Below are 22514 nucleotides of genomic sequence, written 5' to 3'. Positions count from 1 at the left end.
AATCTGGGTGGCTTTTTAACATTTCTGACTGAGGCAATGGGTGAATCATGGCCCCTTTTGTTACAGGATTGCAGGGTTCTTGTCTCATGGAGTTGAAGAATGAATCTCAGACACAAGAATGAAGTGAAGTGAAAGTTTGTTAGGTGAAAGTGAGAACAGGAAGGAAAAAATAAAGCTCTTTAGAGTGAGAGGGGTCCCGAATGGGTTGCCACCGTGGGCTTTTATTGGCAGTCTTTTCTTGAGATCTGACCAGGAAGCTTGTGGCTTTGAAATTCTGGTACCATCTTGGTTTGAGCAAGGACTGTTGATAACATCTTTAATGGCTTACTTCTTTGAGGTCTGGTCACTTTCTGTGATTACAATGTAGCTGCCAAAAACAAAACAAAACAAAAAACCCAAACTCCCTAACATTTAGAGCCAGGTGGTCTGGTTTGATCCCTTATCTCTTCTCTCTGTTTCTACCTGCCAGGCATAGTCTCAGAGCCCAATCAGGGGACTCCTGTCTCTCCCTGCTTGTACCTTAACCCTTTCCTTACTCACTTTGAATGAGATGGGAAGTCTTGAGGAAGAGCAGGTAGGGTGAGGAATCAAGTTTGAAATGTCTATTAGGCAGGTAAGTGGATGTGTTGAGTAAGCAGTTGGATATGCAAGTCTGGAGTTCCAGGAGAGGAAGGGATGGAGCTATAACTTAGAAAGTCCTCAACATTTGGACTGTATTTATTTAAAATGGTGAGCATGACTGAGATCACCTATGGGAAGAAGTGTAGATAGACCTAGCCAGGGGACCTACCACCATGTTTCTAAGTTACTAGGTATGGACACACATTCCATTTTAGAGTTGCTCACGTACCTAAGTGGGAGCACAGTGACTAAACTAGAGGTAGGTTTAGGAATACAGAGAAGGAGGAAATCCATTCTGACAGAAAGTCTGAGAGGGATTCATGGATGGAGCATTTTATGTGGACTTGAGCCATAGGCGGGAGAGAGATTCATGGGGAGAAAGCCTCAGGAAAGAGTTCCAGATGGAAGGAGTAGTATGAGCAAAGACTCAAAGTTGGAGTTTAGCCATTTTTTAAAAGAAAGATTTAATTTGAAGGTCTTAGAAAAATGTAGAGCTATGCTTCTCACAGTAGAGTGCTATGTTCCAGGGATGGATGTGTGTACGGGCCACAGAGCATTCATTGTCCTGAAGGTCAGTTTTGCTCAAACTAAATTTTTTTTACATGATTTTAACTAAAAATTTTAAATTAAAAATACTGTTATGTGACATTTATATAAATTTTACAGGTATTTCAGGTTTTGAATGGCTGCCTCTGGGTGCACACCAGACTCTCATTCACACACACACACACACACACACACACACACACACACACACACACATTTTCTTTCTGTGGTTAGAGAACATTTCGTTGAAAAAAATTGAGAAAGACAGTATTGTAGCTGATATTTTTACATAGGTAGTTATCAGGGGATTCCTATGTGAATCTTTTTCTGCTATTCATCTATATATTGCAAATATTGGTCTTTAGATTATTAAAAGGCCTCCTTTCAATTTTATCTTGCCTTTCGCTGTCCTTCCAAGTTAGTCCCTCAAAGGTTTACCTAGCTTTTGGTCCTAATGATAGTTATGATGTTTGACCCATGATTGCCTATTTCATTCTTGAAAATGCCTTTATAAGGACCTCTTAGCAGTAATGGGTCAGTTGGCTCGGTTCAGAGGCATTCACTCAGCCTTATTCTTTCTCCCATCCAGAATGTCCTATAATCCAAATGGACTCCTCATCCTTAATTTAAGTGTTTTTAAAATTGAAATTTTTATTGAGATAATTATAGATTCACATGAATTTTAAGAATTAATACAGAGAGATTGTATGTACCCATTACCCAATTTCCCATAGTGGTAACATTTTGCAAAACTGATATAGCATCACAACCAGGATATTTTTTTTAAAGATTTTATGTATTTATTTATTTGAGAGAGAGAGTGAGCATGAGTGAGAGAGCACAAGCAGGGGAAGCAGCAGAGGGAGAGGGAGAAGTAGACTTCCCACTGAGCATGAAGCCTGATGTGGGGCTCGATCCCAGGACCCTGAGATCATGACCTGAACTTAAGACAGACACTTAACCGACTGAGCCACCCAGTTGCCCCTCACAACCAGGATATTGCCACTGATATAATCCATGTATGTTTTTCAGATTTCCCTAGTTTTATTTGTACATATACTTGTGTGTATGTGTGTGTGTGTAAGTTCTACACAGTTTTATTACCTGTGTAAATCTGGATTCACCACCACAGTTCAGGATATGAATGTTCCAACACTACAAGGATCCTCTGTGTTGCCCACTTATAACCACCCTACCTCCTCATGTCCACCTCCTCCCTACACCTTGTCAATAACTAAATCTGCCCTCCATTTCTAAAATTGTGTCATTTTAAATATTATATAAATGGAATCAGACAATATATATCCTTTGGAGATTAGCTGACTCCATTTTTTTATGTCTGCTGCAGCTTTTTAGCCTCCCTCTTCCCCTCGGTCCCATATCTGGGCAAGCTGATAAGAAAGCTCGAGTTCTTCCTTTGGCACTGGGGGGAGATTAAAACCATGTGAACCCTTGCCATGTGCAGGAGACCTCCTCCTGCTCCAGCTCCTAACCACAGTGAAAACCCCAAGCCAGTCTCTTTCCCAACTCCCTCAAGCCATTTTTGGGTCTGCTTGGGAAGCTTGCCTAGCTGGCCTCTGAAAAATATATTATGTGAGAAATAAACCTTTCCATACCTCCTTGATGTGTATGTATGTAGTGTTATTAGTATTAATATTTGAACCATAGTTTTGGTGGGAGTCCATCCTCTTTCTACCTAGCTATGGATGGCTACCATAGCATAATTTCTTACATATTCATCTAGGTTGTTGCATGTATCAGTAGTTTGTTCCTTTCTATGACTGACTAGTATTCCATGGTATGGACGTACCACAGTTTGTTTAACCATCTACCTCCTGAAGGACATTTTTTTTGTTTTTACAGTTTTTGGCTCTTACAGATAAAGCTGCTATGAACTTCATGTGTTAGGTTTTATGTGAACATAAGTTTTTATTTCTCTGGGATGAATGCCCAGAAGTACAGTTGTTGGGTCTATGGTATTTGTATGGTATTTGTTTGTTTGTTTTTAAACTGCCAAACTATTTTCCAGAGTGATTGTTGCCATATTCCCACCAACGATGTATGAGTGAGTGATCCAGTTTCTCTGCATCCTCATCAGCATTTGGTGTTGTCAGTATTTTTTATCTTAGTCATTCTGGTAGGTGTGTGGCAATATCACACAATTTCTTTGATGCTGTTAATGTTCATAAAATATGGAAAGAGCCCCAAATCTGCTGCATCTGTCCCCACCCTGCAGAAGTACCAAACTCAAGTAGCCTGACTATGGAGTGTTACAAAGTGAGGCAGGATCTCTGGGGCAACCCATCATGAAATGTGGAATCTATGCTTTGATTGTGAGAGATATTTATTATCAGGAGCCACTGTGGAGAAGAAGTCTGCTTGTACTCATGTTAGTCATTACTCGGTATTGTGATTATTATTAGTCAGTAATGAGCCATTTCTAATATGGACCATTTAGGTTATGATCTTGGTAGAAGAGTCATTGGTGGGGGGATTCTTTTCCAATTTTTCCTCTTGGGAGGAGGGATTTTAAACGAACCTTACTGGCAAATGCAATGGGGTGTACCCTTGTCATAAATATCAAGACACAAAACAATGGCCACAAGAAATGGTGAAGCCTGCCTCTGTGCAGAGCCTTTCAGCCATGGTCCGTCTTCCTTCTCCACTGTCCCTGAAGACATGTTCAAAGGCTGTCTTTGTTCTAGTTCTCACCAGGGTGAGAGCACTGACTAGGGAAGGTGACGGGAAGCAATCTGCAGTCCTTTAGCTCAGGGAGTGACACTCTTTCTCCTGGCATCTTGTGGGCTCCGAGCCCCTGGTTTCCCTACTCCGGGGCTTCTAATCCAGGCCTGTGATCAGAAAAATTTGCTCCCCCCCCCCCCCATTAATCTCACCCCACAACAAAACTTCCATCGTGGGTTGAACGCTCCTGGCCTTGCCAAGTAACTGGCGAATAGGATACACTTCCTGTAATGTGACAATGGGTGTAATGAGGAGAGCCTGGGATGGGGTTCCTCAGATGTCTTCCAGGGCAGGCAGGTAACTGTATGATACAGAGGCTGTGCCAGAATTGGGAGGGCTTGGGCCAGTGCAAATTGGGGAGCAGCAACATTCCACCTAAGGAAATGTAAATGATTCAAAATGCTGGTGGGGGTTGCGGCTTGCTGCCTTGGCTAATCTCTTTAAGGAAAACAGCAAAGTGGTTGTGATGTCGTTCTGGAATGTTGGTGAGGTCCAAGCCCAACCCAATTCTTGAGACATCTTTGGTGCAAAAAGGTGATTTTTATATGAAGGCACAGGGACAGGACCCCTGGGCAGAAAGAGCTGCTGCACTGGGGTTGTGAGAAGTGGCTGATGGTGTACTTGGGAGCTGGGGGAGGTAAGGACAGAAGGAGGTGTCCAAAAGGACTTTGATATGCTAAAGAAGATTTACAGGATATTGGAGGCCTGGCTATTGCTGAGTTAAGGTTGTTTTTCCTTCGGTAAGGCACTAACATGAAGATGGGAGCTTCCTGGAGGAATGTTATACTCTGCCTATCTCAGGTCCTTGTCAATGGGCTGCAGGTCATAAAGAAATTTAATTTTGTTTACTTTCCCTTCTGCCTTGGTTTCCACCATTCATGGAAGGGAGGATGATATTAGGGCTCCAGAAAATTGATTTATGGGTCTCTGGAAGTTAAGCTATTGATAAGAATGCTTTTTCCCTTGTAAATCACTAAGACATTGATTGGTGCACTGATGGCGACTCATGTCCATCGGGACTGTGATCTCTATCAGCTAACCATTTGGTTTTCCCTTCCCTTAGTTTTAGGGCAGTCAGGAGTGCCTGGCAATATCACAAGTATCTCACCTGGGAGTGGGGGGCAGGGTTTGGTTTGCAGGATGCCAGCTTGCACTTTGACCTCAGCTTGCCTTCTGCTCTCTCATCCTTTGTTTAACACCCATGTTCAGGGCCGCCTGGGTGGCTCAGTCGTTAAGTGTCTGCCTTCTGCTCAGGTCATGATCCCAGGGTCCCAGGATCTAGCCCCCGCACTGGGCTCCATGCTCAGTGGGGAGTCTGCTTCTCCCTCTCCCTTAGCCCCTCCTCCCAACTCATATCGTCTTTCTCTTGGATAGATAAAGAACATCTTAAAAAAAAAATAAAACCCATATTCAGAATCAGATCAGCAAAGGCCTCTTGTGAGAACCCATGTTCGGCTTTTTGAGGGGATGGGCTACATGAGAGGAGAATATGGGTGGGGGAACTTTCTGGGAGGGGTCTTCATTTGAAAATCCTGTTAGGGCTAATAAAGTTTCCTTAAAAAAAGAGGTGCTTCTCCTACAAGAAAAGTTGCTGAGGGCATGAAGTTAAACTTTGTTTTGACTAAGGTAGTGGAAAGCTGCCCTGCCGGCCCACTGGCCATCATGATGCTCAGAACTTAGGGCTGTTATATATACACAGACAGACACAAAACAGAAAGGAGGGAGTTTTAGAGATGGAATCTGTGATTATCTTGTTGGGTCTGGGACTAGAAATAGAAAAGGATGGCTTTCTGGAAACAAAAAGAGGGCCTCACCATGATATTGATGTGTGTTTTTGGAGTGGTGTTGTTGGGGTCCGGAGCCGAGGGCCAAGAAAGAATTCTTGAGACATCTTCCGCGCAAAAAGGTGGTTTTATTAAGGCACAGGACAGGACAGGAGCTGTGGGCAGGAAGAACTGCTGCCGCCTACCGCCCTGGGGTTGGGAGGAGCAACTGATTATATACTTAGGGGTTGGGGGAAGTAAAGATAAGGGGAGTTCCAAGTGATTTTCCTATGCTAAAGAAGACTCACAGGATATGGAGGTCTTGCTATTGTCAAACCAAGGTTGTTTTCCCTCTAGCAGGCCATTAACATTAAGACTGTTGGGAGCTTCCTGGAGGAAGGTTATACTCTGCCTGCCTCAAGTATTTGTCCACAGTTGCAGGTTATAAGGACATTTAATTTTATCTACATTTCCTTCTGCCTTTGTTTCCCACATCAGTATGACCAGAGGGCAGATAAGAGAGGCTGTGGAGTTTTTCTAGAGTCAGAAGCCTTAGGACTAAACTCCTGGATTTTAAAAGATTTAGAGCCCAGATGCCCATCAACAGAGGAATGGATAAAGAAGATGTGGTATATATACACAATGGAATACTACTCAGCCATCAAAAAAAGAGAAAGAAATCTTGCCATTTGCAATGACTTGGATGGAACTAGAAGGTATTATGCTAAGTGAAATAAGTCAATCAGAGAAAGATAATTATATGATCTCACTCATATGTGGAATTTAAGAAACAAAGCAGAGGATCATAGGGGAAGAGAGGAAAAAATAAAATAAGACGAAATCAGAGAGGGAGACAAACCACAAGAGACTCTTAATCATAGGAAACAAACTGAGAGTTGCCAGAGGGGAGGGGGGTGAGGGGAAAGAGGAACTGGGTGATGGGCATTAAGGAGGACACTTGATGTAATGAGCACTGGGTATTATATAAGACTGATGAATCACTGACCTCTACCTCTGAAACCAATAATACATTATATGTTAATTAATTGAATTTAAATTTAAAAAAAGGTTTAGAGTAAGATTTAAGGCCAAAGTCAAAGATTGGTGATCTCTAGTGATAGTGAGATAAATTACTGCTTGTACAATATAGATCCTATTCTTCCTTAGAATTCATAAACAAGAAAAAATAATTACAAAGATTTAAAAGACACAAATACTAAAAATTAGTTGAGCCTCTCTTCTACACCAGATAGTCTTGATCTTTGCAACAGTCCTAAGGAGGATATATAATTACCCCCCTTTTATAGATGACAACACTGAGGATCAGAGATGAAGAAACTTGTCCAAGTCACCCAACCAGTAAATGACTCTAGGGACCGTGGTCTTTCTACTTTGATTTTTATGGGGAAAACTGTGGATAGAATGGATGTTTAGGATGTCCAGTTAGAAAAGTTTGTGAAGAAGCCTGATCTTTGTTGGATCTATGTGATGTAGTTTTGGAATGTTGGTGATGTCTGGAGCTGACAGCCAAGAAAGAATGATTGAGATGTGTTTGGTGCAAAAAGGTGATTTTATTAAAGCATGGGGACAAGACCTGTGGGCAGAAAAAGCTGCTGCACCAGGGTTGTGAGGGGTGACTGATTATATACTCGGGAGTTGAGGCAGGTAAGGAAAAAGGGAGGTTTCCAAAAGGACTTTGATAGGCAACATGGTGAAAATGAGAAATGGGATCTCTTGGTAAATACAGAGCTATTCAAGATAAGTTGATTAGTTAAATAATTTAGAAACCCTCCACTCCTGCATGAATAGGATATATATATTTAGCTAGAATTATAACCTACACCCTTAGAATGATGCCTTAGGTAAGCCTTTACCTGGCCTTCAGTCTAGCCATGAACTCTGGAAAATTCTGGTTGCCTCATGCTAACTATACTGGGGACAGAACCTGGCCTCTGGAATCCTGGCAATTTCTTGCGAGAAACTTACGTGCAAGGTTGTATGAACCACTTTTTTTCCCCTCCTGTTTACTAATAAATATTTAATTAATGAGTGTCTGTAGGTGCAGCAGAATTTGGCTGGTGGCTTGCTTTTACCATAACCGGGTAACATGTTTGTAGAAGAGAGTAGCTAACATTCCCGATTTAACAATTCCTCAGTGGCTCCCATTTTAGCATTGAGTAACCTGGCTCAGGTCAATTTGCAAGATCCACTCACGAGGGTGTGAGTTTCTGGAGGACTGAAACTTAGTTCATTTATGTAAGTATCTATGAAACGGTTGAAAGTGAAAGGATTTTGAAAGATGGAGTTTAAATGTCAAAGTATCAGCATTTCAGAGAAAAATGGCACAGCACAATTGAATTCTGAAAATGCAGGACCCAAGATTGCCTCTTTCCCCAGTGTCTGGTTCTGAAATGCAGACCCAGTGATGGGGGACCTGAGCAGCCTCCATAAGACAAAGCTCACAAACTCGCACTACTAAGCTCCATAAAGACCTTATTCCCCTGAACCCAGGAAAGTACTGTTTTGGGGCCTCTTGAAGCAGACTACCTGCTCAGGATCACTCTGGGTGCTTGCTGCAAATGCAAATTCCTTATCATATTCCAGACCTCCCAAATTGGCACCTGCTCTTATGGGGCACACGTGTCTAGATTTTTAACAAGTTTCCCGGGGAGTCCTTATCTATTTAATACAAATGAACTTAACAGTTCTTCAAGGGAAATAAAGAAGCAGTAATACATTAAAAAGTTACATTGATTGTAAAAATGCATCCCGATTCAGAAACATTAAAATGTGGGTAAAATGTGCATCTTAGAATAAAGGCAAAATAGTATTGCATCTTCCTAGATATTTTTGTATTTTAGCCAGGCTCTCACTGCCTAAGCGAAGATGGGGGTAAATGTGAGGTTTCTTTTTATGTTCTGGAGCAAGCCAATGGGAGATGTAAGGGGGCTAGGAAGTCTCTCCCGGGTCCCTTAAATCACATTAAGCCGGTTTTATCTTTGAGTCTCAGACTTAGCTCGATTGTCTTGTCCCCCATGTCCTTAGATATGAAGGAGCTCTTTTAATTTTGAGATTTAAACAACCCCAAACTAACAACCCCACCAAAGCCACCTTCAAAGAAAGTCAGTGCTAAGGCGAAATACACAAGCCGTGCTTTGACTCTGTTACTTCACCAAGAGGCCACAAGCCTATCTTTCCTGGAGGCTGTATCCTGGAGCCTTGCAACAGATGAATTCCTGACCTAAAGAGTTCCTTCATAAATTCATAAAGGCATGACAGAACACAACAGAGCACTGAATGGAAATAAATCTATTCACTAGTACTTATTACATCTCCTATTTGGTTCCTTAGGAAATAAGAAGGGAAAATATACTTTTTATTGTTCTCCAGAATAATTTTTTCTTCAAAAAGCAGGGTGGGAATGGTGCACTTCCCGTTCACAAGCAAAAGTTTTCCAAATTTCTAGTTTTTTAAATTCTCCCAGTTAGTCAGTGGCATCTGTTGAGACTGTCCCGTGTGCAGAGAACTGAAATAGACTGTAGGGAGGATTGAGTGGGGGAATGCCAAAGGAAAAGGAAATATGGTTTCAACCCTCAAGAAACAGAAGTTCTAGCTTAGGAGACAGAAACACCCCACAAATGAGATGATTATATCTCTGCATGAAATTCTGGAAAGCATTTATTCATATCTCTGTTTATTATCTGTCAATAGCCATAGCCCCCCATTGGGTAGTCAGCCATGGAGGAAATGCTGGAGATGAGGTCTAAGTCAGGAGGATCATGGAGGGAACAGCATTCCCTGTTGAGTGTTCTAGATGCAGGTGAAGGTACTTCGCGGGAGAAGTGAGCAGGCAGCAGCAGAATCCCAGGTGGCATGGGTCACACTCTTTGGGGTCCCTTACCTGGTGCCTTCCCAGCCTTCACTTACTGGTTGTATCCTGTTGGACAGATCACCTTCCTGAGCCTGTCTTCTTGGTTATACAAAGGGGATACTTAGATCTGCCTCAGAGGGTTGCTTTGAGAATGAAAATAATGTGCAATGCCTGGTAAATAGTAGACGTTACATAGATGGGCAGTTTGCCTTTGGAGTAGAGGATGATTAAATTCAAAACTAGTGAAATGAGAGAAGGGGTTGAGGTCACTGGCAAAAGGAAAGGAAATCCCAAAGGTTTCCACTTTGTATTGATTCCCCAGGAGATAAAATCCACACCACAGAATAGAGCTTTTTTCACTTTTCAGATATTGAACTCTGAAAAAAACAAAACCAAAACCATGGCACATTGCTGACTGTGGCACAGGTGAAAATATTGAACAGTCAAAATTATCAGACACAAAGAGGTTTCAATCAATAAGCTGATCCCAATACTGTGGCCACAAAGAGTCTAAGGTATAAGTATAATTAGAAAGCAAAGGTGAAAGAAGTTCTCCAAAGGAAATAAACCTTTAGGCAAGGGGTTTCTAATGACAGATGGCATGTTAAAAAAATCTCTCATCTGGCATGGACTTTGTGTATTAGAGCCCGATGTACTTTGGAAACTATCCATGGTCCTTTTTCCAGGTGGAGAAGAGAAGGAGGCTTTGTCCTTTAGTTTTTTCCACCTCTGTTTTATAGAGAGCTCTATCAGTTGGGGAAGCAGATGTCATACTCAAATTGGAATGATTTGGAAAGGGTTTATTTACGGAGTGACTATTTGCAGAAGTGTGGGCATAGAAGAAGCAGAAGAGATAGTGCAGTGGCCCAGGGCTGGTTTCAGCAGAGCTGTGACTATCCCTAGGTCTGAGACTTTGAGAGAAGGAGAGAGTCATGTAGGAGGGGACTATCTTGAGAGAAGATGTAATCTTCAGTTGAGGGACATGGTCAGCCAGAGATGACCTCACAGGAAAAGAGCCAGAGGAATAAATACTGAAGGGTAACAGAGTACCCAAAATATGCCTCTTTGGCAGAAGGATTATTTTGAGCTGGTTGGTTTTTTTTTTAACCTTTTTTTTTTTTTTTTTTCCTGAGAGAGAGAAAGCGTGTGAGCATGGGGAAGAAGGGCAGAGGGAGAGGGAGACAATCTTAAGCAGATTCTCCACTGAGCACAGAGCCTGATGTGGGGCTCAGTCTCATGACCATGAGATCTTGACCTGAGCCAAAATCAAGTGTCTGACACCCAACCAACTGAGCTACCCAGGTGCCCCTTGAGCTGATTGTGTTGAGAAACAGCAGGCATAGTAGAAGTCCTGAAAATAGAGTAGAAGTTACCCCTTTGTAAGGGACATTTGCACTTATAAAAGAACTTTCCATTTGTAAGGGTGTCTCCCTCTTTGTACCAGGAAGAGAAGGATGACTAAATCACAAGAGAACTTTATTGATGGAGAAGGTACCCACTTAAATGGGTGTAACAAAAACCTTAATTTGGTGTAAACAAAAGTTTACCTTGCTTTTCTTGGTAACCTCCCCATAACTGGCCTCCTCCCACACCTTTCTTTCGTCTTTACCTGAAGAGGGAATTTAAGCTGGAGTTCTAAGCCACCTTGGAGAGTTACTAGTTTTTCACAGGGTATCTCACATGTATACATGACATATACATGTTAATAAACTTCTTTGTTTTTTCTCTTGTTAATCTATCTTTTATTACAGGGGTCTCAACTGAGAATTGAGAAGAGTAGAGGGAATTAAAGCTTCAACATATGAGTTTGATGGAGGAGTAGGAGACACAATTCAACCTGTAACAGTTGGACATAGGGTTTATACCACTGAACTCTTTAAATGATTGTTATGAACTTGTAGGTAATTGGAATAGCTCACAGAACTTCCAGAACCTCTCATTTTGATTTGATTACCCATCACATTACTCTTCCAAACACCCTTTTCTGGTATTGGATGTCCACTTCTGCCACTCTGACTGTAAGGCCCTTGAGACACAGAGACTCTCACCTGGGTCACTGATTTCCAGGTGTTAGATCCAGTGAACTCCATTCTAATCTAGAGCTTCATCCAATCCTGTGAGTAACTTTGCATTCTTATCAGCAGCATTAGTCAACAAATTCCCTTTTTACTCAATCTAAGTTGAGTTGGGTTTCTGCCATTTGTGTCCCCAACTCCTGACTGGTCCTGCTTACAGATAGAGGGCATTTATTTGTGAGAATGTTGTTGTACTTACATAGGGACAGTGAAGAATCAGAAATGTCACTCAATAGAGATTTGAGGCCAGTTTTCTAAAATAGCAACCAGCTTATCCCTATTCCTAGCAGATGGGTCTCCCCTTCGAAGGGATCTATAGAGCTGAGAGGGGACGCAGCACCCTTGTTTAGTGACCCCTGTGGCCAGTCATGTTTCTCAACACTGACCTTTAGAAAGATATCACACACAATGTCACTATTCACTTCTGGCATTCATAGAATCACTCAGGTATCAGAGAAGGGTTAATCCTAGATCCCCTGGCTGCTCATTTTGCTACTCTCCTTGTTTTTGATGAAATGGGTGGGTGGCAGCCAGGATGCTCTGGACACAACAGTGGCTTCATCAGCTCTCTAATAAAATGCCTTGAATATGTTGCTTCAGAGGCTGCAGACAGCTACTGTGCTAAATTATTCACCCTGACTTTTACTGGGTACCTTCCTCCCATTTCAATTACTTGGGATTTTTATAGAAAATTGGCTGTGGGAATTTGACTGCTCCAACTGCCTGGTAATAATCTGGTCTGAATAGTAAACTCAGCATGGGTTGATTCTGGGACAAGCCAGAGCATTCTCTAAAGAATTTGTGAGAAGCTGCCCTCCACGGCAGAGAAAGCTAGGAATTGTTTATACAAAATGATGCTATTTATTTGTGAGACTTTTGTGCTATTTACATAGTAGAGGAAAAAATTAGAAATGTCACTCTTAATCAAGATTTGAGGCCAGTTCTCTAAAATAGCAACTAGCCTTTTCATAAATACTTTGACCATTGTCAAGAGGGGTTTGAAAATGCTTTTGAACATCTGTATTATAGTATAAAGAAATACTGATGTACACATACACAACCATACATATAATGGGCAAACACTTGGCTGGGTTCTTACTCAGTGCTGGGTACTGTGCTCTGCTTACATTCATTAGCTTATTTAATGCTAACAACAATTCAGTGGGATAATGGTGATGTTATCCCCATTTTACAAATTAGGAAACAGGGTCTGAGAGATTAAGTGACACTGTGAATTTAATGTAGCTTCTAAGTGGTGGTTTGATTTCAGAGTCTGGTTCTTCATGACAAACTACAATATTTTAAAGTTAGGCCATGTTTGAAGCAGAGAAAAATATGCATGAAATTCTTTAATTAGTTTGTTTACACTCCACAGTCAATGCTAATTGTTTCTTGAGTTTTCTTTCATTAAGATCAATAGTGCCCATAAACACAAGAAAATTGCCTTGGATCTCCCCAAACACACTGGATTATGTTTCCCACATGCATTCAGTCTCACTTGACAGACATCTACAGTGATTATCTCCTGGTGTAAGAACTGGGGAGTATCTAAGCTTGAGGGACTAAATTACATATCCAAGGTTTTCAGACAGTCTGGATGGCAAGACTCACCCTTGAGGGCAGAGAGAGTCCTTTACAGAAACTTGGCTCAGGGAGGAGAGGCCAGCATCTGGAGAGAGATCAGTTTAGAACTTTTGGGATTTGCTCTTTTTCCAAATCTCCCAGAACATGTGCCAGAGTCCCAGGGAAATGAAGTAATAAAATTAAAAGATCCAGGAGCCTCTCTACTTATCTCTGTAAGGAGCTTGAAAGCAGAATGCAGTGTAGCCCAGCACTGCTATACTTTAGTGAGGGCACTGGAGCGGCACAGGACACAGGGGCCAGTGTGTCTCTGAAACAGGTCAGGTGGGAGCGTCCTAGATCTGGCACCCAGAGTCAGCAGTCTCCAAAGCAGGAGAGAAGGAGCTAGCAGGTCCCACATGCAGCTACAAGAACTTGTAGGAAGTAACGGTGCTCTCTATTCCTAGCCAACTCATCTCCATTCTCACAGTCACTGAATACAACTGGGAGCTTCCTCAATCAGTTGGGAGAGTTTTGAAGGAGCTGGACACCCCAAAAAATGTGTGAGTGGGTTGGAGCCAGAGGAATTCTGTACAGTTGCCATTAGTGAGATTCTGATGGTCTCAGGAAATGTGGATCAATGCAAATTTAAACAATGAAACTTTTTTTTTTAAGCTTTTAAAGTCCCCCCCCCCCTTTTTCTTTGTTTTGGAGAACTATACAGTGAAAGACAAATAAGGGTCTTTCCAACCTGGTCCTTGGGTGGAATCTTTGGGTTTTCAAAGATCTTATTTGAAGACATGTCCTTCTTCCCCACTCCTTCAGCATCTGAAATTTTCACTAACTTTAGGTCAGAGAAACACAATAGGAATTTTTTTTTTTTTTTTTTTGAGTAAGCAGATCTTTAAAGTGTGCTCAGTTCATTATAAAGAAATGTAAAGGGAAGGTCTCAATGTTGATGGAAGGATCATGGGTATCTGATAACCCATCGAGCCACTATTAATCTAAAAATATACACTGACTAAATCTATTAATGTCACGTGCACCATTTTACTAGATCTAACTCTCCTGGAAATAAATCAGTCAACTGCATGCTTTAGAGTATCAGATACCACACTATGTAGAAGCTGCATAAAATAATAAGGTGTGAATGGTCCTAAGTAATACTACTCATGAGTACTACTGGTGAATTCTAGTACTCAAGTACTGGTTCTCAAGTCACTCCCTAAAATCTCTCCACCTTGTGACTTGTCATCATGGGCAATGTGGACAGAATTGGGCTCCAGTGGGTTAATATCAGCAAGTCACAGTCTCTTTAGTACTTACCTTCTGCTCTTTCTGGTGATCAAATACTTGATGGAGGCTTTATTTTTCCCAAGGTATTTACCATGATCCAGACAAGGTAAGCGAGGACTTAGAAATGAGCAAACAAGGGGAAATCCCTCCTACGTATCACATGTTCTAGAGCACCTAAAGTAATTCAGAGCCCCCAACTACCTTATCTTAGTGCTTCAGGGACATTTTAGAAGAGAAATTTCAGTCAGGACCTCAATGCCACTATTTCAAAATTGAACTACAAATTCATAATAACATGGCTAAGACTCATTGATATTTCAGCTTCTTCTTAGGTTGTTCAATTACCTGTTTAATAGGAAGAGAAAATAAACTGTCCCTGTCAACAAGGAGTAAGTCAAGGCTTATATAATAGTGGAAACTAAAAATCCAGAGCAGGCAGGTTTAAAGGAACAAAAAGGTTCCACTCAAACTTGGTGTCCCGCAGTTTCCATCTCCAGGGGTGAATGAAGAAAAAAAATGTTGTGAACATGGTGCTCTCAGCCGTCACCCTCAGGATATGTGGCTTTGCAAAGTCTCTTGTGAGCCAGGTCAGTATAAACCCATTCCCGATGCAGTCACATGAAAGTCCAGTTTTTCTCCCTATGGGGAGAGTGTCAGAGAGTGTTTTCCTTATTTTTTTTTTTAAGATTTTATTTATTTATTTGACAGAGAGAGAGCGAGCATGAGAGCAGGAACACAAGCAAGGGGAGTGGGAGGGGAAGAAGCAGGCTTCCTGCCGAGCAGGGAGCCTGATATGGGACTCAATCCCAGGACCCTGGGATCATGACCCAAGCCGAAGGCAGATGCCTAATGGGAAATTTATATGTTCGATCAGTCCAAACAACCTGAATTGGATGTTATAATGAATATGTTGTTTTGAACACCAGAATGCCTTTGGGCTATGCCTCCCCCAATCTCAGACCATGGTGTTTGGTGAAGCGGTCCTCTCCTATGTCCCTGGGGGTGTGTATGTGTGTGTTGGGTGGGGGGGGTAATGGTACATTGTATTAGTTGTCTATTGCTGTATAACAGATAGCTCCAAAATGTATTGGCTTAAAACAACAAACACGATCTCATGGCTTCTTTGCCTCAGGAATCTAGGCACAGCTTTTCTGTGCCTTTGTCCCAAGACTTCTTGTAAAACTGCAGGCAAGGTCTCAGCCAGGGCTGGAATCAACCTCACGGTTTGACTCAGAGATCTGCTTTTGAGCTCACTCACATGATTATTGGCAGGCCTTTAGTCCTTGCTGGCTCTTGGATAGAACCATCACTTTCTTGCCATATAGTCCTCTCCACAGGACAATGAGCAATATGGCAGGGTGAGCAAGACAGAAGTCACAATGTTTTTGTAACATAATCTCAGAAGTGATATCCCATCACTTCTGGTTGTATTCTGTTCATTAGAAATGAGTCCAGCCTACACTCAAGAACATAATACACATAAAAATAAAACAAGATGAAATGAGAGAGGGAGACAAACCATAAGAGACTCTTAATCATAGGGAACAAACTGAGGGTTGCTGGAGGGGAGGGGGTTGGGGGATGGGGTAACTGGGTGACAGGCATTAAAGAGGGCATGTGATGTGATGAACACTGGGTGTTATATGCAAATGATGAATCACTGAACTCTACCTCTGAAATTAATAATACAGTATATGTTAATTAATTGAATTTAAATAAATAAATAAATAAAGAACAGAATACACAAGGGCATGAAAACCAGGAGGGAAGAACCATCTTAGAGGCTCACTATTACAGTATGTGCTGACAAGCCTGGGAGGTCATCTGGGGTGTTCCATTTCTTTGGCTACAATGATTGGCTACAAAAATTAAGTTTTTGCATGATCAGATGGTATAGGCATTTAATCCAAGTCAGGTCAGTGAGACTTAACCTTGGAAACACTTGGAAAAGAGACCTTCTCTTTCCACTGGAGTTTCTAAAACGTCATCCTGGAGTCTCAGTGGCCATCTCTGTCACCATCTCAGGAAAGCACCTTGAAAACAAGGCCAAAGTAGGAGAAAATATGACCAAAAAGTAGAAGTGAAATATTCCTAGTGTCACTGAATACCTCGATCTGGGTGTAACTAGAGCCAATTCTACCCCTGGATTTTCTGTTTCATGACCCAATAAAAAGCTTCTCTCTCTCTCAATCTCTCTCTCTCTCTTTGCTTGAATTGAGTTTCTGTCACTTGCTACTGAAAGACTACTGATGTACAGATATAGTATAATAATGATACTCATTATTTAAAAAGTTTTCTGCCTGGTAAAAAAGAATCAGCAAGATCTTAGGGTTGAGCAGTGATGATAGACCAAATCACTTCTCACATTTGTAGTAAACTATTTAGTCAGTATCCTGAATTTATTGGGTCTGAGCCAGTGAGAGAGTTTCAACTCATTTGTCCTAAGTCCTTGTCATTACAACAGCAGGCCGTAGTTCCCTGTTGCCCGTCAGATGCTCAGCTGACCCCTTGTATCTGGCTGAACTTGTAATTGAGATGTAGTGCCACTCCAAATCAGTGTTTCTCAACCAGGGGTGATTTGGCAATACCTAGAGAACATTTCTGGTTGTGATGACAGAGGGAGATATGCTACTACCATGTAATGGATAGAGGTCAGGGATGCTGCTAAACTTTCTACAATGTAGACCACCTCCTCCCCCAGGCCCCCAGAAAGAATTATCCAGCCCCAAATCTCCATAGCATTGAGGTTGAGAAATCCTGCTTTGTGCCCTCTGTGGTTACTTAGCAAATTACAGGGTGGGACTGTATTTGCTTGTTTCTGGATAAATAATAATACAGGAAGGTTCAAGCTTGAACATGTCAGAACATGTTGTGTCAGAGGAGAGTTTGTCTTCATCTTGTCTCCCATGGTGGAACCTAACGCCTGTAAAGTGACTCAACAGAGAATGGGTTCTTAATGTTTTTCAGTCCCTGTTCAAATATGGATTCCTCAGACATGTATTCATATCCTCTGTTCTGTTCCCATAGAAGGACTTCCAACCGAGGCTGACGGGGTTGGGATGTTAAGGAAAGGGAAGGAACAGAATCGGGCTCTCCTGATGGAATCTGGTTCCACAGCGTACTTCCTGACACAAATCCACCTTCTGATTTTAAATCTTAAGGGCTTTTTCCTCTAGCTGGAAAACAGGGCAACTCGTATCTTAATCTGTGAGATTAAGATCTGAATGAAAACCAGGAATAAAAGCCTAACCGTACTCTTCCTGCTATTAAGAAATTTAGTTTTTGCATGATCATGTGGTATTTGGCTTCCCTGCTTCCATCCCTTCCTGGGGATGTGTTTTGGGTCCTATCTAGTATTGCTATTAATGGAGACTTGTTCTTTTGTTTCTTCAAGTGCCTGGTACATAGTGAGTATTCAACACACTTTCCACCGTGCTTTGTTGTAAGAGATTCTCCAATCTCCAATAGTAAGTTCTCATGACTGGGCCCTTCTGAGGGTTGGGGGCTATGAGGGGGTTAACAGCTATTATTCAAGGCCCTGGGGCTGCCTCATAGTGGCTGCAGTTATATCAGGTAGGAGAGAGCATGTGAGGGGACCAGTGTGGCCTAGAATCCAGGCCAAGCTCCCCTTATCAAGCTCTGGGCTTGACTAAGAGCTGTGTTCACCAAAGACACTGACCATTGGCCTGACCATGCTCTCTGTGGTGATACGTCCCTCTAGAAGGGATGCCCCGGCCTTCAGAAGAGGTTAGTAGAGACACCATGAGGACCCAGACCTAAAATGCCCACAGGCTGTTTGAAAGAGAACTTTCATCCTACATGCAGATTTCCTTGAGCTCCTGGAGCCCATGACTTACTGCAGGCTTCCATTATGCACACCTACAGTCTGGGCTCATAGGCAGTGTAATTATCATTTCAGCAAGGTCCTATTAAGTCCTACTACCCAGCTATAAAAATATAGCAGGTGCTTATTAGTCCCTGACACAAACCCAAAGACAAATTGCCTGGGCACTGTGCTTAGGGCACGCACCTGTGTCTTTCACTTGAAGTCCATGTGGTCTTTATGTTTTACTGCAGGGTAAACATTTGGAAAATAGAGCTGGGATGTTATGTTTCCCCTCTTGCAGTTAATTGTTAGCAAAACACCAGGAAGGTGAATGAAAGAAAACTTCCCAGAATCAAAAGGTGAAGTCATCTGTAATGACTCAGGTCCAAAAAAAGTAGCTGAGAGGACGTCATCAAACCCACTATATTATTATCTTCCCCTCTTGGGTTTCCCTTCCCAGTGAATGACACCAGAGTTCCCCCAATACTCAAATTGGAAACCTGGATGCCAGCCTTGACCTCTGTCTTTCTCTCTCCTCCACGCTTGAAGAACGACCAAATTCAGTTAACTATACTCTTTAACACCTCTTCTATCACCTCCGTCTCTTTGCCTTCATGACCATGACTTCACGGTCATGACTTCACTGCCTCAGGCCAGCAGTCATCATCTGTTTCCTGGCCTGTCAGAGTGGAGAGTATCCCTGCTTCGATTCCCTTCTCCAGCAGCTGCCCCTAAGAACGTGAAAACCTAAGTCTGATCGTGCTGTTCCCCAGCCTTTGCTGTGCCTTTGCCCCGACCTTCTTTCTCCCCACCGCTCTTCTTCTGATGAGCCTCTAGCTACCTAGTTTTGTGAGTCAGTTCGTGTGTCTCTTCCTTGGGAAAACCCTCTGCTTTCACCTTTCACCTTCTTCACACCCTGCTGTGTCCTGTACGTACTTCCTCAGTACACTTGTGTCCCCTACACTGGAAACTCCATCAAGATTGGGATATCTTCAACCTACAGGGTCCTACATGGCCACTGGGGCAGAGTAGCTGCTTAGTAAATGCCTATGGTTCACAAGAATACTGTTTCATACTTTGCTGCTGACAAAGACCTTTCAAAAATACTGTTGCAGGATTTCTTTTCCTTTAGTGCCTGCGGTTCTTGGTCATGCCGCTTCGAAGAATAAAGAGGTAGGCCAGATGAAAAGCGGTGGGTGGCAAAGCAAGGTTTATTGAGCGATAGTAAAGCAAAGTTTATTGGGCAATAGTACAAAGCTCCTGAAGAGGGAGGGGACCCGAGAGGGTTGCCAATTTGGTGTTTAAATCTAGGGGTTTTTATAGGCTCTTTGGTGCGGGCTGTTTTAATCTGATTAACGCTCCATGGGCGTGTCATCCAATCAGGTTGTCCGCTCGCTCATGAACCTACCGGATAGTTATTCACATGGGAAAAGGTGGAGGGCTCCTTCCAGGGTGGTGTAAAATCCTTTGAAGGGTGGTATCCTTTTAGGGCAGGGGCCTCTTGTCCCTGCCTGCCTTTCTTCGGACTATCCTTCATTAATACTATCTCACTTAAAGGTCTTTTTCTGAGACTTGCATCCTGGCTCTGGAAAAGTCCCTTGATATCTCTGAACCTCAGTGTCCCTATATATCAGGTATAATCATACCTATTTGTGGCCTAAGATACATGTTCTTCCTGTCGTGCAGTTGGCCCTCCAGGAGAGACAGAAAAATGACCATTTACTATGTTAACAAGTACAAATGCTGTCCAGCAAAGTGCAAGCTTTACATCAACTTTAATCAAATTCAAATCTCAGTGTCCACTTTTCCACTGACTCCGACTGTCTATGTAGAGTATAAGTCACTGTAAAGATGTTTAAGATGAATTTGAAATGATCACATACAGTTTAATAAATCTGAAGGACAATTGGATTCCTGTCACTGTGTTAGAACCTTTCACATTCATCAGGCCAGTTATGGTGTGATTATTATAAACACTGTGCCCAGTGTGCTGCATTTACTTTTGGTGAACCTCCTGCCTGCTGAAGCCAGAAATCATTTGATTAAAACATTAAGTGCTCACTGTATATTTTCCACAGCAACTAACATAGTGGTTTGTACAAAGCTGGGATCTGAGTTACGTACGACTTGGCTCTCTTGAAAGAGTTCATGGACATCTAATCCCGTTTAGATATTAGGACTAAATGATGAGCTCGAATTCCTAAAAGAGAGGCCTAGAAACTAGGAGCACAGGAAGGCAAAATCACTCTCAGCTGAGAGATCAATCCATCCTTGCATTATGGAGGAAAATGAGAATTTCCTTGAAGACCAATTAGCAAATAACATTAGCTGACATTTATTAAGCTCTTACCATGGTAAACACTTTACGAGGAATATTTCATTTAATCCTTTAGAGAGTCCCATGGGGTTATGATTTGTAATTACATTTTATAGAGGAAGAAACTGAAACACAGGGAAGCAGAATCAGAGGAGTGGCAGCAGTAGGAGTGGAATCAGTTGGTTTCTGATCCTACTCAGTTAACCCATCCTCTATATGACAATCAGGCAGCGTCTGGTGATGGCATTAGGTTTCACCTCTGCAGATGAATGATTTGACAAATCTGTCCCAATTCTGCTATGCTTGGAGAACCGCCCCCCCCACCCCAGTCCCTGTTCTGTGAACATGGGTGGAACGACCCAAGCTAGTGTCTGGATCACCTCTCTCTCTAAAGTTAAATGTTCCCAGATTGCTTACACAAGATGGCTTGGGGTTTTGGAGAGATGTGGAGGAGAACTCTGTGTGTGTGTGTGTGTGTGTGTGTGTGTGTTGGGGGGTAGTGGGGGGAATGGGGTACTTTGGAGACTCTGCACCCTCACTGCTCTTCTTGGAGCCTCTTCTCATTTTAAATACTGACCCACCATTTCTTTAGTCAGTAGAGTACTGAGTACTCTGGTCTGGATCCAGTGACTCTAGCGAGAGCCAAGTATGGACTCTGACTCACCACCCTTGAATCTAGGACCTTAAGGCCTTAAAGACATGCCAGTCAACATCTGGTGCAGAAAGCAGGGTGCGGGTTGCAAATCTACTGCTGTACAGTCACTGCTGAGTGCTCTTTTCAGGCACCCAGAGGAGCACAGTTTTCCAAGTGTCTCTCCATGGAACTTGGAGTCCATTGGAATATCCCGTCACTTACAGAGGCAAAAATGAATTTTAGAAAGCTGTAGTAATTCAAAGCAAAACAAAATAATCCATTTCCCTGAGGGTATTTGAATTTAGCTTCTGATGAAAATAAGACTATTTCAGTGACATCATACAGCCGTGTTTATCTCATCCTGCCATCTCTGAGTGGAGCCAGCTCAGCGCTTGTCCCCAGCCAAAACCAACAGCCGGGCCCCTTTTGCAACATTGAGAAGTCACTCTTTTATTTAGTGCTGAGAAATCTCCCTAAAGGAACGCTTCGCAGAACTGTGGTCAGTATCCTGCTCTTCTGCAGGAAGACAAATCCAGGATGGTTTTAATGATGATCGGTTATCCCAGAGTCAAAGTTCATACCATTAAACCAGGCTATTGTTTCACTAGATGTTTCACTTAGTATGTGCTCAGAAGGGCTCCAAATAAAACAATCTGGCCAATTCCTTCTTCACTTCTCTCTCTGCCAAGAAATAAATGCTGAATATTATAGTTCTCATGACTGAATTTATTCTCCCCTCCACAGGCTGTTATTAATGTAACTTCCATTTTATTACATGCCTACTGTAGGTAAGTCTCCCTTCTGGCTGCCACGGTGAAGGTAAGGATAAGAAAGACACTCCTCCTTCTCTCTAGAAGAGACTGGGGAGACGTCAGCACAAATCAAACATCTGAACAAGCTACGTAATCATTGCCATTAGCTGACGGACCCTTTAGGACTCAAAGGAGGAATCTGAGTGAAGAGGAATTTGAACTGGACTTACAATGATGCACAGGGCTTTCCTGAGAAGATGGGACATTGGCTGAGGATGCAGGATTGATTATGTTGTACAGGTATTTGGGGGAAGAGCCACATTCGCCCTAGCCATTTGTTATCATTGAATGCTGTGATCTGTGAGTTTCAGCGCCCACTGCAAAACCCAGCAGGGGCAGTGCACATTGCACAGTAACTGACTGTCTTTAACAGAGGTAAGAACCACCCTCCACCCCACCCTCACTCCCCACTGCACAGGAAGGGTTAATCAGGGATCCCAAAAAGGCTCGC

General features: G+C 42.5%; 1 protein-coding gene across 1 annotated transcript in view; it reads left to right on the top strand.

The window, feature by feature from the left end:
• SNX18 (sorting nexin 18) overlaps positions 1 to 22256 on the top strand; it is an 81301-nt gene extending 59045 nt beyond the window's left edge. The window contains exon 3 of the mRNA XM_073890913.1: positions 22040 to 22256. Coding sequence (XP_073747014.1) covers positions 22040 to 22105 — 66 coding nt within the window. The 3' untranslated portion in view covers positions 22106 to 22256. The remainder of the gene's footprint in view (positions 1 to 22039) is intronic.
• Positions 22257 to 22514: the final 258 nt, after the last annotated feature.

Source organism: Callorhinus ursinus, unplaced genomic scaffold (genome assembly GCF_003265705.2).
Source record: "Callorhinus ursinus isolate GAN/ISIS: 27379988/994484 unplaced genomic scaffold, GSC_fseal_2.0 scaffold3, whole genome shotgun sequence".
Classification (NCBI taxonomy): domain Eukaryota; kingdom Metazoa; phylum Chordata; class Mammalia; order Carnivora; family Otariidae; genus Callorhinus; species Callorhinus ursinus.
Note: the sequence above shows the minus strand (reverse complement) of the source record. Positions and strands in the feature narration are given on the sequence as shown.